The sequence below is a fragment of the Cheilinus undulatus genome, linkage group 2, assembly GCF_018320785.1.
Source record: "Cheilinus undulatus linkage group 2, ASM1832078v1, whole genome shotgun sequence".
Lineage (NCBI taxonomy): Eukaryota > Metazoa > Chordata > Actinopteri > Labriformes > Labridae > Cheilinus > Cheilinus undulatus.
In genome coordinates this window covers 20,635,718-20,653,513 of record NC_054866.1, presented here as the reverse complement: position 1 = coordinate 20,653,513, position 17,796 = coordinate 20,635,718, and the positions used below count along the sequence as shown (strand labels likewise).

At 36.2% G+C, this 17,796-nt stretch overlaps 1 protein-coding gene across 3 annotated transcripts in view; it reads left to right on the top strand.

The window, feature by feature from the left end:
• Window positions 1–459: 459 nt before the first annotated feature.
• Window positions 460–17,796, top strand: part of bcas3 (BCAS3 microtubule associated cell migration factor) — a 552,832-nt gene continuing 535,495 nt past the window's right edge. For all 3 annotated transcript variants that reach the window (XM_041803667.1, XM_041803675.1, XM_041803683.1), the window contains exons 1-6: window positions 460–550; window positions 2,392–2,483; window positions 2,565–2,619; window positions 3,174–3,249; window positions 5,742–5,848; window positions 14,479–14,560. In XM_041803667.1, coding sequence (XP_041659601.1) covers window positions 2,413–2,483; window positions 2,565–2,619; window positions 3,174–3,249; window positions 5,742–5,848; window positions 14,479–14,560 — 391 coding nt within the window. In that variant the 5' untranslated portion in view covers window positions 460–550; window positions 2,392–2,412. The remainder of the gene's footprint in view (window positions 551–2,391; window positions 2,484–2,564; window positions 2,620–3,173; window positions 3,250–5,741; window positions 5,849–14,478; window positions 14,561–17,796) is intronic.

The following is a 17,796-nucleotide window of genomic DNA, read 5'->3' as shown; positions in this document are numbered from 1 at the left end:
TATAAATTTTAGGCTTAACATTTCAAAAACTGGTGAGTTAAGAAAAAACACAATTAACTTTTTCCCAATAAAGCAATGGGCCAAGGGAACAGAATTGTATTTGAAACCATGATGTAAACTAAATCTGCCGGAAATATGAACATATTCATATTGGCTGTATGAATATCTATTGGTTTTGCAGCCAGGTTTTAGTAGGCAACTGATAAACTGTAGTTTTTATGACTGTATTTAGGGAATTCCTATCCCGCAGAACCCCAAAGAATCATCGGTTAATCTTTTATTGATTTTGCCAAATCGATTATACACAGGTTTTATTGTGAGTACATGATGTTGTATTCTGTTAAATGCATCCTCCACATGTGACGCAGTCTTTAGTCCCGCCCTAGCTACTTTTCGATTGGTGTAACGAAAATGTTCTGTGCTCTCATTGGCTCCCCATTACACAACACTGTTCCGCAAATCCAGTCTGTTTGTGTTTTGACGTTTGGGAAAGAGCTCTTCGAACCATCACACAAGTCCATTTAAGACACAGTCAGCGTCCAGCTCATCGGTTCGTACATGTAACAGCTTTAATGTAATGTCTTGCTGCATGACTACCAACTTGTGTCCCGCTTTAAGGCTACAAATGCATAATTTTATGTCTACAAGGGGAGTTTTATCAGCTAATGCTAGCTAGCTACATTAGCATGGACCTTATCTACCAATATAACTTAACCGTTACCCAATAGCTGTATTGTGTTGACTTGGCAGTTGTCTCAATTGTTGCCCGTATCAGCCCGCTGACCGCTACTTGGGAAAGCTAGACGACAAGATTTCCAGTGTTTGTTAAATAGGCTGATATGTCCAAGCTTGTCAGAGTTTTTAGCCTCAAAGCTCATCAATCTGCATGGAAACAATGTTAACTGCATGTAGCCGTGTCTTTACTGTTGTTGACATCGTGGCTTAAACAGTTCACCAGTGTTACAGTAACACTTTAATTCATACAAACAATAGATATCAACTATACATTACATGAAATGTTCCTTATACGTCACTGATAGAGAAGACTACCTACCATCACAGCTATATCAAAACCTGGTGCCATATGGTAGAAGTATTTACAATATAAGGCATGTTTTTTTTTTTAGACTTTTGTTACTTCTGTACTTTCTGACGTCACACTTTAAAAACATTGCAGCCTCTGTTATTTTAATGATCAGTGGTATCAGTGGTAATCTTTATTTCCACAACAGATTGAAATCAAAGTTATATAGGTGGCACTATGCAATAATGCCACATTTCTTCAACTTAAAATTATATATATCTATCATTAACATCATTCAAACAGTATCTAACACAGCAACAACAGTGCTAACAACAGCTCTGATGCACTGAAGGATGTCAAAAGTCTTTGGTATTTTATAAAATCACTCGTGTCAAAGCAATACAGTCTCTTTTATAGACAATATGTTGTTGTCTGATGATATCAAAAATTGCAGAAAATCACAGCTCATGGTCTAAATTACAGAAAACACATGTATAAAGTGATGCAATCTTTGCACTTGATATCATCAACTAGTACTTGAAATGTTCTAATCTTTAGTCATATTTTTAAACAAAGCCCTGCATCTGAAATGTTGCCTGTGTTTTTGTTCATTTTGGACAGTGTGCAGGAGTTACTTGCAATGTTTTTGGTAATTAAAACATAATATCACCCAATAAAGGACACAAAGGACCTCTATTTTGCTGCTGTGATATCCAAACAGGTCTTTTACTATTTGCATATCCTAATTTATAAATGTTATATTGTGACAACCACTGGTTGCATGTGGCAGTTTTTTCCTGGCTCCATTTATTCATCTTTAATTTGGCTTGATTGATTTCATGCTTGTGGTTGCCAAACTGAAAATCAAAGCAGTTAATCAGTTTAAATAACCTAAATCAGCGAACCTATTGGTCACTCCTAAGTGAAGCTGTAGTTGTGTTAGAATTGATATATTCTGGTGGCTGCAGATCAAGTGGTAGAGTCGATCATCTCACAACAAGGTCGTAACTTTAATCCTCAGCTATTTCAGTTAGCCTAAATTTTGATGTGTCCTTGGGCAAGCCACTAAACCCCAGTTTGCTTCCAGTGCTGCGTCAGTTGCATTTAAACATGAATGAATATGATTAGCTAATGCTGATCAGCACTAAGCATATCAGCCTCCCTCACATGTGTAAAAGTGGGGTGAAGGAGTTTGAGTTTTTGGATGCCTAGAAAAGGGCTACAAGCTGAAGTTTGCCATTTTATTTATCATTCTATATTCATTGTTTAAATTAGGATGAATCCTTTCTAGGAACAGTATACTAGTACATACCAAAAAGGATACTGTCAATCGACGTATGAATTTTCATATCTTTTTACTTTTGCAGGATTAAAAGACAGCAGAAGTCATGGCATCAGACTCTCCACGCAGACCAAGTCGCTGTGCTGGAGGAGTTCTGGTGCGAGCACAAGCTGCCACGTAAGGACTTCACTCTGCAAGCTTTTTCTATTTATACACATGTTAAATAGCTGAATTTACTCAAACTCTTTACTGTAACAGGGAGCAGTCTTACATGGAGAGTGTGGTGACCTTCCTGCAGGATGTCGTCCCACAGGTAACTTTTTCTTTGTAATTCATTCAATCATAAAGGATGTTGTCCAGATGTTGTTTCATGCTCTCCTTTTTGCATTGAATTTATTGAGTACAACACTTAAATGTGGTGTTTATACTAAAATAGCCCTAATAGCAGTTACATTTTAGTTTTGCATTTCCAAAATTCAGTTCAATAACCTGGAAAGTAACGGAAACTGAGTAAGTCACATTAACTTAATAGCTCATCTTTATGGTGTGCTTTAGCTGTACAGTAAACTCCATAAATATAAAACAGTGAAGAGAACTGAACACTTTTTAACTTCAAGAGCTTCTACAGTTTTAGCAGATGTACCAGCAGCAGGTTTGGTCTTTGTAGAACTTTCCAATCCAGCCAAAATACTTCTGAAAATTGTCTACAAAGTCTTTTTCTGGTAATTTGCTAGTTTTTTGATGGCTGGTTAACTTAATGGGGTAAAGCCAATTCGGAATATAAACATGTGCATATTAGGTGTGTATGCTGGTGTTTTGGTGACTGTCTTTCCTTTATTTCTTTTCTTCTTTTTTTTTAATCTGCAGGCATACACAGGGGCTCCACCCTCTGATGAAAAGGAAAAAATCATTTGGGTTCGATTTGAGAAAGCTGACATCAATGGTAAGCCATTGCCTGGTTGACAGCTTAGGTTTGATTTTTTAAGTCTTCAAAAGGGGCACAGGAATTGCTTTAGGGTTTAAGAAGATACTATTATTGTATTGTAAAAAAAAAAAAAAAATCATCCTACTGAAGAGACCCTCCATCCATACTTACACGATATGCTGTGTTTACCCAACATCTCAAACTTTTGGGCATGTTAAGGAAGCTGACTTGAAACCTACTCAATTATCAGGCAGTAATCAAGCGAATGTTAAAGGTGTATTCTGAAAGAGTTTTTAATATATACACTATATGGACAAATGTATTCAGCTGCTTGACCATTCCACCAACAAGGACTGTAATGACATTGTATTCACACATCAATATGGAGTTGGTCCCCCTTTTGCAGCTAAAGCAGGCTCCAGTTTTTTTTTGGAAGGCTTTTCACAAGATTTTAGAGTGGTTCAGTGGGACTTTGTGCCCATTTATTCTGTGTAGCATTTATATGGGCAGGCACTGATGTTGGATGAGAAGGCATGGCACGAATCTATATCCCACTTCATCCCAACGGTGCTCGATTGGGATTGAGGTCAGGGCTCTCTGCCTCTATGTCTTAATGATCCTTCCTTTGTGCACTGGGACACAGTCCTGTCAATATAAATGGCGTTCCCCAAATTTTTACCTCAAAGGTGGAAGCATAGCATTGTCCAAAATATCTTGGTATGCTGAAATATAAAGAGTGCCCTATAATGGATATAAGGGGCCTAGACCAAACTCTGAAAAACAGCCCCATACCATTATCCCTCCTCCACCAAATTTCACACTTGGCACAATGCAGTCAGGCAGGTTATGTTCTCCCAGCATCCGCCAAACCCAGACTGACCCATCTGACTGCAAAACAGAGAAGTGTGATTCATCATTCCACAGAACACATTTCCACTACTCCACAGTCGTGTCAGTGTTTTACACCACTCTATTCAAATCTTGGTATGGTCTTGGTAATGTGAGGCTTGCATGCAGCTTCTTAGCCATGGAAACCCGTTCCATGGTGCTTCCACTGCACAGTTTTTGTGCTTACATTAATGCCAGTGGAAATTCAGAACTCTTCCCTTCTTGTATGCCCTGGTGGTTCTGCAGGTGAGCTGTTAGAACTCATTTGTAAATAAAAACCCTGAACATAGTTTTTCAAATTGAAATCACATTTTAGAATTGCCTAAAATATTCTCTAACATTTTTGTATTAGTTTAAAATAACCAAAAACTTAACATAAACACTGCTAGATTTAACTTGCATGTTACCTTTTTATCATTTATTTTTGGTGATGTAACTGGTGTCACAGTTTAACTGTCGCACTAAAAGGTAACACTCCATTAAACATTTTACTGAAAATTCACAAAATAAAGAGATGAATGTTAAAAAAGAAATTATAGGGGACTTTAAAGATGCTTGATTGAAAATGTATTAGTGGTGGGGACTTGTTAATTATACTTTAGGATTCCACAAATGTTTTCCTAGAAAATTAATGTAAAAGCACTGATATAATAATCAGAAAGCGAGCAGTACAATAGGAATGTTTACAGTTACTTCGATTAACAAAAGGTATTTGCACTGAAATTCTCTGTTTATGAAATAATACATGGAGGTCAAAGTTTGGGTCTCATGTTTTGGTTGCATTGGGGTTTGGTTGGTTTTAAATTGAGCTACAGCGTACTTAAGTTTGGAAAAGGCTGCTCTGAAGAAGGCAGCAGGTCAAGAATAAGCTCTCGTATTTATTAGGAATTATACTTATTTTTTTCTCCGACTTTTGAGATGTATGATGATATTGCATGAAGCTAATGTATACTCTTGATTTCCAGTTTTTTAATGTCCTCTGCAGGGGAACAATTCCCTCAAACAAGAGAACTTGGTAGAAATGCAAAAGACAGACATCAGTGCAATCCAAGTTGAAGAAACTGAGTCCTGTGCAATGATGAAAACTTTGCCTTTGTACAAGTGTGTTGTGTAATAATGAGACATGCTGACAGTACAAAGGAAAGAGTGAAGAAAATATTGGTGAGCAGAAAAGAGAATGACGCAGCTATATATCTGCACGAAGGACAAGCTTGCCAAGCACTAGTTTCTACATATAAATGTCATCATCCCCTCCTACTAACTCCAGAATTTTCCTGAGTATTTGCATTCAAACATCACCACGTCTTCTAGCAGAAATTTTAACAGGAAGCTCGCAGGAAGAAGTCCAAACAAAACATTCATCTATTTGCATTAATACGCACAGCTCAACCCAAAATACTCTTACATTTTTAGGAGTTTTGTGCATGTATGAAAAGAATTAAAGAACCAAAACGGGATGTAATAGAGTTTAAAGACATATCTTTTAGGGTAAATGATGTAGACAAAAAACAGGGATGAAAAAATAAATGAAAGTGGCAGGGTGGTAAATTAAACACATGTAAAAAGAGTCCTGGTGTATGATGTTTAAGTACATTACTTAATGTCTCATTCTGTTTGCACAGACACGTCACGCAATCCAGAGTTTCTGGAGATGCACAGCGGTACAACTGAGCCTCCTCTCTGCCTAATGATTGGCTACACTGATGGGATGCAGATCTGGAGCGTTTCTGTAAGTCACATACTCAAATATTCTTTAAACATTCTTTTACTTTAAACTTGTTTATTTTCTACCTGGACTTGTGTTAAATTAAGACTAATAAACAGTATATGCTCATTATGGAACAATAGTTTGCTGCATCTCTTTACAAGAACTGTAGAGCTGAGTGACTTTTCAAAATCAAAAACAGTCGAAGAATATTTCTCAGCAGGTTTGTTGGTTTTTCAAGTCAAATTTGAATATTAGTGTGCAACTCACAGAAAACCCTTATTTTTTTTAATTTAACCGTCTACCCCCAATATAGGAATGGAGATGAGGCTTTTGCCATCTTTATAACCAAACCAGTACCATTATAACACTGTACTTGTTAATTTATTATAAAAAACTAAAAAAAAAACATGAAAAATGGCACTATAAACATGTACACAGACAGTTTATGTAATATTTAAAAACAGAGCAAAGCCTCATGGTAAAGAAACTGTCAAACACTGACCTGTCTTAAACATTGGCCTGTTTATGAAAACTGAAACATATTCTTTTCTCTGATAATTATGAACTTTTGGACTTTTTTGTCGACAGATTGCCAATAAAATTGATTGTGGGAATGAATAATCTAAACATGTCATTAAGGGGTTCAAAAGTCTAACTCTGATTAGATTATTAGCTGAATATTTTCTCTGCTGAAAGAAGAGGCTACAGTAATCAGCAATTTGGAATCGATCAAGAGTTTTCTGTCTCTGTGGAGGGAGGCTTTCAGATATGCATGCTAAGTTACACACACCACATAGCATTTTATGTTTTTTATAGGATACATTTCTAGATTTATACAGTTTATTGCATCATATTGAACAATTATAAATAAGACTCTTGCCCATTACAAAAATTAACTGTAGCAACTTTCATGAAAAGAAAAATAAATAAAACAGAAATAAACATTTTTTTTTTTTCGATTCCCTTGAGAAAAAAGAGAGAATTCAGGGAATACAAAATAAGAAAAGACAAAATCTCTAGGAAACATCTGGGAAGTACTTGTCATCACGGGCAAATTGGAGTAAATAAAATGTATGGATGCATATCCCCCTTTGGCTTTGGAAAAAATCTGTGGCACTGTCAGTGGCTAGATAGCAAACAGAGAAATGAAGAATCAATTTGAAAATGATTCAGAGATTACTGCAATTCAAGTTAATTTGCAGCTGATTCACGGTCACAAAACAAAAACATCAACAAAAACTGTAAAAAAAATTAAAACCTTGACACAACCAAAATATAAATAATGAAGATTAAAAAAATCTGAGAAGCAGATTATTTTTTTTATTTATTTAACCAGATGAAAACCCACTGAAATCCAGATGTCTTTTAATAGGCTGACCTGGCACATATTTAAAAGACAGATTACAATCAATGAATTAAAACAATAATTCAAAGAGTGCAAAACTTATTTGCAGTTGAAGTGCAGAAAATTGAGATCATAGTAACATTTTAAAACACAGGCACTATTCCATGATCTCATGTTGTTGATCATTTAAGATTGAACGAAAGGCTTTAAGTGAAAGGAGTTCTAAAAGTCTTAAATCAGTCTGGAGAGTATTCCATGCAGATGGGGCTGCAAAACTGAGCGCTCTTTTTCTCAGTTCAGTCCTGACATGAGGAACAAAAAGGTGGAAAATCTTAGAAGAACGCAAGGCATAGTGGCTTTCAGATCTTTAATTAAGTATGCATAGGTAAGAAGGAACTAAGCCAGGAAGAGTCAGCCAGTGAGTGTACCTGCAAACACTCAGAGAGGGCCAGCTGGATTTTACCTAGAGTTCACAGTGATGAGTGAGGTAACTACAACCAGTGACAAACCTTACGGCACATTTGGCTGAAGCACTTATATATAGAACCAAGCAAAGGTAAAAAGATTGCAGATACAAGACAACTGAAAAAAACAACAACTCAGATTTAAAGACATTTTGTTAGTATTTGTTTAACTGTATTTATTGAGGAGTGGTATCTCATAACAATAAAATACAATTTTATGAGTTATTTGAGGTTTCACATACATATTACATCTTAAGATAGAATAGGAGTAATAAGATTAGATTTTAAATATACACCAACATTTTAAACTTCCACTAGAAGAGATGTGAAGGTCACTTAGATTAATTTTGAATAAGATAATTGTAAATGATTGTAGTTTTATTATTTATATGTAAGTAAAACATTTAGCAGATGGTTCCTAAAACAGTCAAGTCTATTGTTTTAAATAACAAATAAGTCATCTTCATGTGAGTGATAATGCATGTTTAAGAGTGAATGAAGCTTCATTTGGTGCACCAATCTGCATTTACACCTTTGTCCACTAGGTGGCAGTGCTGACCATGAAATTACAAGATTTTGTTTCAATAGCAGCACTTTAACTTTCACTCAGGAATACGGGGTGTTTGTTTCTGAGAAATGAGAGAGGGCCATAAACACATAACTGGATGGAAATGTGTTTCGATTGACAGCAGACCGTGATTAGTAGGTTTTATGTCAGTGATATCACAGCAGACAACAAAATTCTGCATAAGTGGAGTTTAGATTTAAAATAATATTTTCTATATTTTATTGAGTGTTTTGATTTCAAAAAGGTGACTACATTTTGTAAAATCAGCTGTATTGGAAGTGTCATACATGAAAAACTATCAGTATTTATTTGAATGTGTCTGTACAACAAATCTTGATACAGTCCTCTCATATTTTACTCTCATGCACACATGAACCCATAATTTAAAACTGTATTTAATATCAGCTTTGTGAATTTATCTTTGCAATAACAACAGTGACAAAATGCTGTTATAAAATACATGTCTGCAATAAATTTCTGTGAGTATACATAGGAAATTAATGTCATTAAACTCTTTGTTAAAGTTACTTTAATAAATTTAATGCTCATTTAAGTTCCTTTCAATTACAAAAAGTCCTTTTAGATAGACCTCAAATTTCACACCTTCAGTAATGATATTCTTCTTTTTTATTGTTATGATTATTGTTGTTGTTTAAAACAAATTGGGGAAGAAAAGTATAAAGTAATAATTGGTGTTTTTGCAGTATTAAATTTTGATGTTTTTTTATGTTGTGACATATGTGATCTTTGTTATATAAGGAATGAAACTGTTCAATGTAGATAAAGTAATAACAGCTGCTTTTTTATGTATGAGTTATTCTCTGCTTGGACTTTGGGTGAGATTCAGTAAAACTTGGCAGTTTTATTTTGTAAACAATATTCAAAACCTGATGCTGTCCTTTATACCCGTGGTTCCCAATCTTTTTTCCATGGAGCCCCCCATACTTTTATCTAAGAAAAGCTGGTCCCCAACTAGATCCACACACCAGAAAAAAATTCTGAATTACTGTGATAAATCAACATTGGTTTCAGTTGTTTCATTGATAAAACATTAAGAAAATAGGTCTATAAAATTTTATCTGATCAGATGACCTTTGTATGAAGTATAAAATAAGTTAGCATAAGTTGCTTTTCCACTGAAATCTTTGGAACCCCCTTTAGGGGTCCCAGGCAGTTTACTTAATATATTTAAGTGATGACCCTATTTTTATTTGAGCACTGCCTTTTTTAAGTGTCCACAAGAGGGAGATCTTATAATAAAAGGTTAAAGATTTCTCTAAAAACTCTATTTACAGCTCAGATATCATCAATCATACAAGAAAAAATAAAAGAAAACAAATGTCACAAAGGCATTCATAATGTAATTACTGCAAAATATAAGCCTTCTCTGTGTTTATTATTTGTTTTTTTGAGCAGCATGCTGAAAGGCTTTATTCGTGTGACTGTGCCTGTCTGAAACCACACAACCTCCTCCCAAACCAAATGAGCATGATGTCTTATTCAGAAAATGGATTTCTTTAAAGTCAAAAACTTGGAAAATCATTAGACGCTTTTGTCTGCTCTGTGATTTAACAAATTGTCCACACTGCTGCAAAAGGCTTCGCTCACTGAGTATCGCTTTCATGTCAGGGCTGTCACTGAAACATGCAAACTTCACATACATCCTGTGAGATCTAAACACACCAAAGTCCTTAATCAGCCTCTTTATAAACATCCACAGACCTCGGGGAAGAGGACACACTCTTATTTTACCCGTGAATGCTGTGATGTGGCAATTTCTGAGCTGCTAGCAGACTTTTTTGTTGTTGAAGAAGAGGATTACAGCTGTTTTAGCCACACTTCTCACACCCAGTCAAAATATAAGCTTGCTGAGATGAACTTGACACCAGTTCTGATTCACACCTCACAGTTCTCCTTGTTATCACACGCTCTCCTCCATCATTGTTTTTCTTTCAGTTTTTAAAGTTTACGGGACATTTCTGGGTTGTGTTTTTTAACAGGGTTTTAAGTAAGCACAGGAGGTGCCCCGCTCTCTGCCTCTTGAGTGGCCGTGAAGTGTTTGTGACAGTTGCTAAGCCGACACCCTCGGTAATGGCCCAGCAGAGCACAGGCATACACGTGTACTCATGCACTTTCACACGATGGTGAGATGGGTACTTGTGATTGGCTGTATGGATGCTGACAGAGCTGTTTAGGAGATGTAGATTACTGTCGCCTCTCATTGGAGAGGTGTCATCTGCCTCAGCCTGATAGGAGGCAGACTGTGACAGACTAATTGTCTGTCTGCATACGTGTTGAAGTGAAATGACCTCCTTGGATGAAAAGTGTCTACAGAAAGTGTTGCAGGATTTGCAGAAGACCTGGAGCTAAATCACAGGAGTGTCAATAATCCTGTGACAAACATGAGGGGTATGAATATGACTTGAGACTTTCAGCAAAACAGATGCTGCAGCAATAAAACAACTGCGCTGAGCAATGAAAATTGCAAATTATGTATGGATTATTATAAAAGCATCTTTATTAATTTTTCAAATGTAAACAAATTACAATCTGCCATACATTTGGATTAATAATTTACAAAACCACAGAATCCAATCCCATTGGTAAGCCTTCCCTATTACACTATTTATAATCATCAATGTTATATCAAACTTCATTAATCAAAAAGTGCAAATGAGCGACTGAACAAAAAAATTCAAGCGATATAGTAATGCATGCATAAAGACACACCCATATAAGGGGAAACTGGGGGACCCTTTTAAATTGTCTAAGGGGATCATCTTTTCCACCTGGTTAAGAATTGGTTGCCAAATGTTATAAAAGTTGTCAGCACATCTCCTTTTAGTGTACTGAATTTTCTCTAAGGTCAGATGGTACATGAGGTCGGCACGGCACCCCAGCCTGGCAGGGAATTTGCTTTTCAGAAACAACCAAGCCACCTGTTTGAAGGCGCACCTCGTCTCACTTCTGCTGATACTGATAATTAACTTTTTGAGCTAGTATTGGAAGATACTGATATCAAGCCTGTAATATTGTGCATCCTTAAACAGATAAAATGTAACATATTGATGCTCAATAATATCAGCACTTCATCAAGTATTAGAGTTTTTCCTAAAATCATCAATTTGTGGAATCTGCACACATGAGCCTGGATTGGCAGGCTGGCTTGGAAGTGTTCTGATTTTTATTTTTAGTACATTTGTCAGTCTAAGCTGTATTGACCAATTACATGCCACCAAAATACTCCACAAGACAACAAAAAGCAGAAGGAATCACACTGGCTCCAGTCAGCAGTAATCAACAATGACTTTTTATTGCCATTTATATCTGGATTAAAGGGCAGCTGACAAATCTTTCCCATCTACCTGAAATGCATTTAAAATGATGGAAAAATATCATAAACGTTATTTTTTTCTCCTCTTTCAGACAGCTCTGACAAAGTACGTTAACTTTGTATAAATTTGCATCATGATCTTGTTATCTCTGCAAGTTTAAGACCTGTTAATGTCAAATGAATCACAGCATATTTGGTCTCTTCTTTGGGCTCACACCTCCGAAGTTAGTCAGAGTAAAGCTGCTGCAAAACCTTTATTCTAATTTTGGCCATGTAAATGCCACATGGAAAAGAAAGTCTTACCTGGAAGTCATTCAGAGTTAACCATTAACCAAGTGTTGGCTAATTGACAGTGGTTTTAGAGGAAAACTGCTCTAATACTTCAATTACAGTAAAGAATATGCACATGTAGAAAACAAATACATCTGTGCATGTATTAGTTGGACTTTGTCACATTTGCAAAAAATTCATGCATACAACTCTTCCCTTTTGAAATATGTCAACAGGTTGAACAGGCAAGATTCACGTTTCTGCACAGCTGATTCTCATTTGTTATTTGTAAATAAGCTAAGCTCCTGAAGTGCCCCACATTATAAGAATTAAGTTTATTTGAGTGTCTTTTTAAAGCTCGACATCACAAGCTTTGCCAGTGCTTATCATTTTATGGCTACATGTGATGAAAGCTCCCAGTAAGCACCTGTTACTGCATGATCCTTAAAGCACCTGCTCCCTCCAAACCCTCCAATATGTCCGGCACAGTGTTAGCGAGTGGACTTACTTGTGAATATGGCCCAGATATCCGTTCACAGCTTATGGCATTACATTTGAGAGATTAAAACAGAAGAGCAGACACTGTGATTCCATAAAAAACACAATCCCAGCCAACAAATGAAATGAATATAATGAATAACTGTGCGCTGGAAAAACAACTTTGAAAAAAGCAATTTGGCATATTGCATACGCCGGATCACTAATGTAATGGTGGGAATGTTGTTGATGGCAGTTGATGTCACACAGAGCCATGTAAGGCGAGGATGAGCGGTGGGGTAATGCACAATAACCCAGCGCATTAACCTCCCACCCTCCCCCTTCTCATTTTAATCCAGCAAATTCCATTATTCCCCTCGCAGGTCCATTTGGCTGCATAGGACTCCAACTCTGCTGCCAGCCTCCTTTTATTCCTGCTATCAGTGCTCGTATAACCCGATCGTGTCTCCAGTGTTAATCTACCACCGCCAGGCCCCGAGCACTTTGAATAAAAACACAGCTCCAAATCCGCCACTTTGAAAAGGCTACTAATTGCACAAAAGAGCGATCATCCCCTCAGATGGGCTTAAAGACTTAAAACAAACAGATTAAAGCACTCGTAAAGTGATAATGCAGGTTTCACTGTAATTTAACGCAGAAAAGAATAACAAAAGTGGGGCATTCTGCACTTAGAACAATGTGGCATTACACACGCCAGACACCGTCACACAAAACCACACACCATTGGCGTAATATACTTACACTGCATATGAACACATGAAGCCTAAACTGGGCCAGACACACATCCATTAAAGTACTTTAAATTGTTTCCTTTTTTTTTTCACTAATAAAGACCAGAAACTTTAAAATCCTCTCTAATAGGACGACCTTTATCCCTAAATGAAATTTCAAGCCTGTGCAGATGTGCTGGAATGCACTTGTTTGATCTGTGAAGTAGGTTGAGGAACTTAAAGTGTAGAAAAGACAGCAACAGCAACAATGCAATAATAAAGTGTTACCATATTACCTTATTTCAACCCATTTCTACCACTGAGTCTGAACTGTTAGCCTCTGGCTTAGTATGGTTGGAGTTTACGTGTTTTTTCACTTGAGCTGTGGACTTTCTGTTTGTATTTATTTGTACTTATATATCCCATGTTGCCTCCTGTGTATCTGTTGTGTCCTGATGCCTAGTGCACATGTAAGTTTCTTTGTAAACTGCCTTATAACTGGTAATAGGTTTAACAGCTAACTAGGTGAATGGACATCTGTCTAGGGCGGTCATGATGCAAAGGGAACATTGATTATTAAAGAGGCAGTAGGGTAAGTTTCTGCCCTGCTATAAGATGTAATTGACCAGATTGAGCTGCAGCCAGAGTTCATGTTTTAAATAAATAGTGTGGCTAGTCACAGACATTCTCAAAAGTTCAGAAGTAGACTTGTGATCTCGACAGCAAAACTTTAATGGAGTGGTCAAAGGGGGTTTAAAGAAAATCAGTAACAGAGGGTAATTTTAGGAGGTTGTAAGCTGTGTTGGAAACACTGCTGAGAGTGTTTGTTATGCTCAGTCTGACTGGGACGGAGACATCATGGGCTTCTGCCCACTTGGCATTAACCCGTATCCCCAGCCCGTCCATGCTGGCTCTGTCACAGTAAGTGTAGGCAGCTCGTTTGCATCGGGATGCCTCTGGGCCTTTTATTCTGTGCTTGGTGGATTTTACTTTGTGGTTTGGATCAAACTTCAACCAGCGGACCGCCTTCGTTCCCCCTCCCTGCCTACCCCGTCCCTTTCACACAGTTGGAACAGATTATTTTCCTCACAGTGTGAACAAATAAATGTTTGTCTGTACTTCTGTTTTTCTGCATACATTCTTCTAGGCATTCATCCTTCATGGCTACTTCATACCTCAGTTACAGAAAAAAGCGTATTAACTCTACGGCCTCCTGCTGAGATCAAATACAGGCAGTGTTATCAGACACACTTAAAACAATAAAATGATGGAAAAATGTTCTAAACAAAAAAAGTCCGTATGTGGCTATGAGTTGAAAACATCTCTTCGTAACCTACCTGTGATTATTGAAGTTAATGTTTTTCTCACTTTTATAGTTGTATAATTAGGTAAAAAAGGGTTTTTTTCCTGATAAAAAGTTGGATCAACTATGAATTATATTTAATTTATTGCTTCCTTTCAGTTGGCAGGGGAAGCCCAGGAGCTGTTCTCAGTACGCCATGGTCCCGTGCGAGCTGCTCGGATTCTGCCAGCTCCTCACATCAGTGAGTATCTAAACTTTTTAAAATGGATCAGATTTGACCCCAAAACACGTGCTGCAGAACTTCCAATGCGGTCCTGACCTAAGAGTAAAATTTGAGTTGTTTTTTTGAGAGCGAGACTTATTTATCTTCTTATCAGAGAACACAATGCCTTTTCTCTGCTATATATAACATATTAGTTTTATTAGTGTTTTTTTTTTAATATTGAGAAAATATCTCCTTACAATGGGAGAAAAAATAATATAGCATCAAGGCATATATTTGAGTCAGAATCTTAAGGAAACAGGCATAATTACTCACTGTCACAGAAAAATTGATCAAAATAAAATGAATGGATGTATGTTCAAACAAGCATTAAATTTGTAGATTATTTTTGCAGGGAAGTAACAATCAGGGCAAACATTACATTTGCTTAATTAACAGATACATTTTAAAAGACTCACCCACAACCCTTTAAGGTGATTTTTCAACATTTTGTTTAATGCATGTTTATCTACTTTGCTGGTGGTCATCAATGGCTATTAATTGGCTAATCACAGAAAAGTGTCTTTTCAGCACTCTTATTATTACTGTAATGTTTTCATTTCTTCGTAAATACTAAAAAACATGTTTATCACCTATCCTGCTCTCATATTCTCATCATATGTTTTAAGCATTTCCTATTTTTCCAGTATAAACAGTCGGTATCAACTGAAATGCCCACAAAATGTTGCTTGGGGGGGGGGCGCAGATCATTTACCCTAATGCTGTTGTCTTGTGGCCTTCTGCACTACAAAAACACTTTTAAATCTGTATCTTTTATACTTTAGTTTAATATTTTACCCAACTGAATCCCAGAGCTGAGTAGCACAACACTTTGAGTGGTGGGTTTCTCTGACAAAGGGATCCAAAATCAAAATAAATGTTTGTCTGTAGTCAGCACTTCATTACATGTAATTTTAAAATTATGTTCACTTTATCCACGCAGTGTTTGATTGTTTCAGAGCTACCATGAATAATTGATATATGCTTAGTTTATCCATAATATCTACAGACAGTATTATCTCTTAGGCAATTTAAACAGGCAGCTAATGATAAGTGGGAATGACACGCTGGGCCATGGAGTGGGATCATTCATTCAGTCTTTCCTAACATATAGACAAGAGTCAGACCATATTCTGATAAGTTTTAAAATTTGTCTTCCTTTGCCAAAGTAACAACTTGATGCAGGACATTGCAGCTTGTTAGCATTAGTATTGGAGTTTAAAAACCCCACACTTGCAGCATTGCAGGCGAGGGGAAGGGGTTATTGCCTCCTGCCCCACCTCCAGCTTTGATGGCTGTATCCGTAGAGCAAAATTAGAAAAAAGTGATAAATTGTCATCATCCCTTATACAGCTAAAAGTTGGCTACTGCATATGCCAATCAATATCTACCACATCCAATTTCAGCTACCATACAGTAAACATACAACAATGCAGAATTTAATTTCTCTCTCTGATCGCACCAGGCCACATCCCAGTGTTGTTTTCATACAGCTTTAACCTGTAGATCTCCTTTTGCTTTTTAATAACTCTACATTTATCTTTAATGTTCTGAAACATGAAAAGGCTGGAACATTTTCTTTGTAAGCTCTCTGAAGTATCTTTTCAGGATCACTTTAAAACGTCTTTCCTAGAAGAAAAAAAAGCCCTCTGGTTAACTTGATTTCAGCATTCAAGGTCGACACTTAAAATTAAATTTTGTATGGCACATCCTAATGCAGTTTTGGGTTGTGGGCTTTCTAAGTGGCGCTATATCATTAAAATTAAAGAGTGCTCCATGCCGCCTCATCCTAATGTGAAAGTCAATCTAAGATTAGTGTTGGCCTACTCTCACTCAGCAGTGGAAGTCTCATTGCTGCCAAGGATCTGATGGAAACTTCCTCACTGCTCTGTTAGAAATCTCCTTCTAACTCCCCTAAATCTAAAACTTCTCTTTAAGATACTTTAATAGTTTGTTTAGGTAAACCTGGATGCCTCATTCTCTGATTGCATTTGTCAACTGTAACGTATTCCACGTGTTTTCTCAGAACTGTCCTTCCTCAAACTTGTCTGGTGCTTCCTCATGCGTTTGCAGATTCACCAACACCAAAAATAAAACCGATTTATGTTTAAGAATAGTAAGAACTTTTTGTTTTGGTCTGAACTGAAATGATAGCTGCAATTATCCAAGGAGACATCGAGACATCTCAAATAGATGAGGAAGGTTAACCATTTTTTCCATCAATAAACAATATTGCAGTGCTGCCTGAAGCAAGGCTAAAAAAGTTTTGGATTTTTCGTTAGTTTTTATTATTTCGATTTCACTTTCTGTGTTCACTTTCTGTGTTCAATTTTAGTTTAGGTTTAATTGGTTTTACTGCTCCTTTGTTAGTTTAGTTAAGTTTTTATTTTGCAAAAATGCTTCATTTTAGTTGAGTTTTTATTAGTTTTATTTTTTTCAGATACAAGTCAGGGCTGAGTGAACATCGTACATTTTTAAAAACATATTCAAACAGGCTACTCATCACTTAGGCAAGTCAGTCTGGTTGTGTCAAAGACTAAAACTAAGGGTATTTTGTCACTATTTTTATTTTATTTTAGTTGGTTTTGTAAGCGCAGTCTACAGTTTTAGTTTGTTTTAGTTTTTTTTTTTTGGTAAAGCTTGATTTTTTAAATTTTTTATTTATTTTCAGTTAACTAAAATGATTTTCAAATTTTAGTTTTAGTTATTTAGTTAGTTTTAGTGAACTTTAATAACCTTGGCCTGAAGACATGCTGTTTTAGTCATGACAGAAAAAAGTTATTTTGGAAAAAGATGAAATGATCCATTGTAAGGAACCAAAAGGCTGTAGAAGTGTGTGAATGTTTAATGATTGATGAAACAGATCATTGATTATTGATTTTCTATTGAAATGCACTGACTACAACAAATTGATTATTCATAAAAGAATAAAAATATCACTTCATCCTCTACTCTTTTCTTCGCCCTCATCATTTGTGTCATGGGTCTTTGACCTTTTAAAGGTCAGAGAGTATTTACATTCACAGTTTTCATGCATGTCAAGTGTGCATTAAAACTGGTGTAACATTTTAAATTTTAAGTGTGTTAAAATTTAAGTGTTTTAAACATTTTAAGTGTAATCAAAGCATATTTAGGAGTTAATTGATAGGTTTGAATATTTTCCCTTGATAAATAAAATCAGCATTTAGAAATTGCATTTTGCATTTACTTGAGTT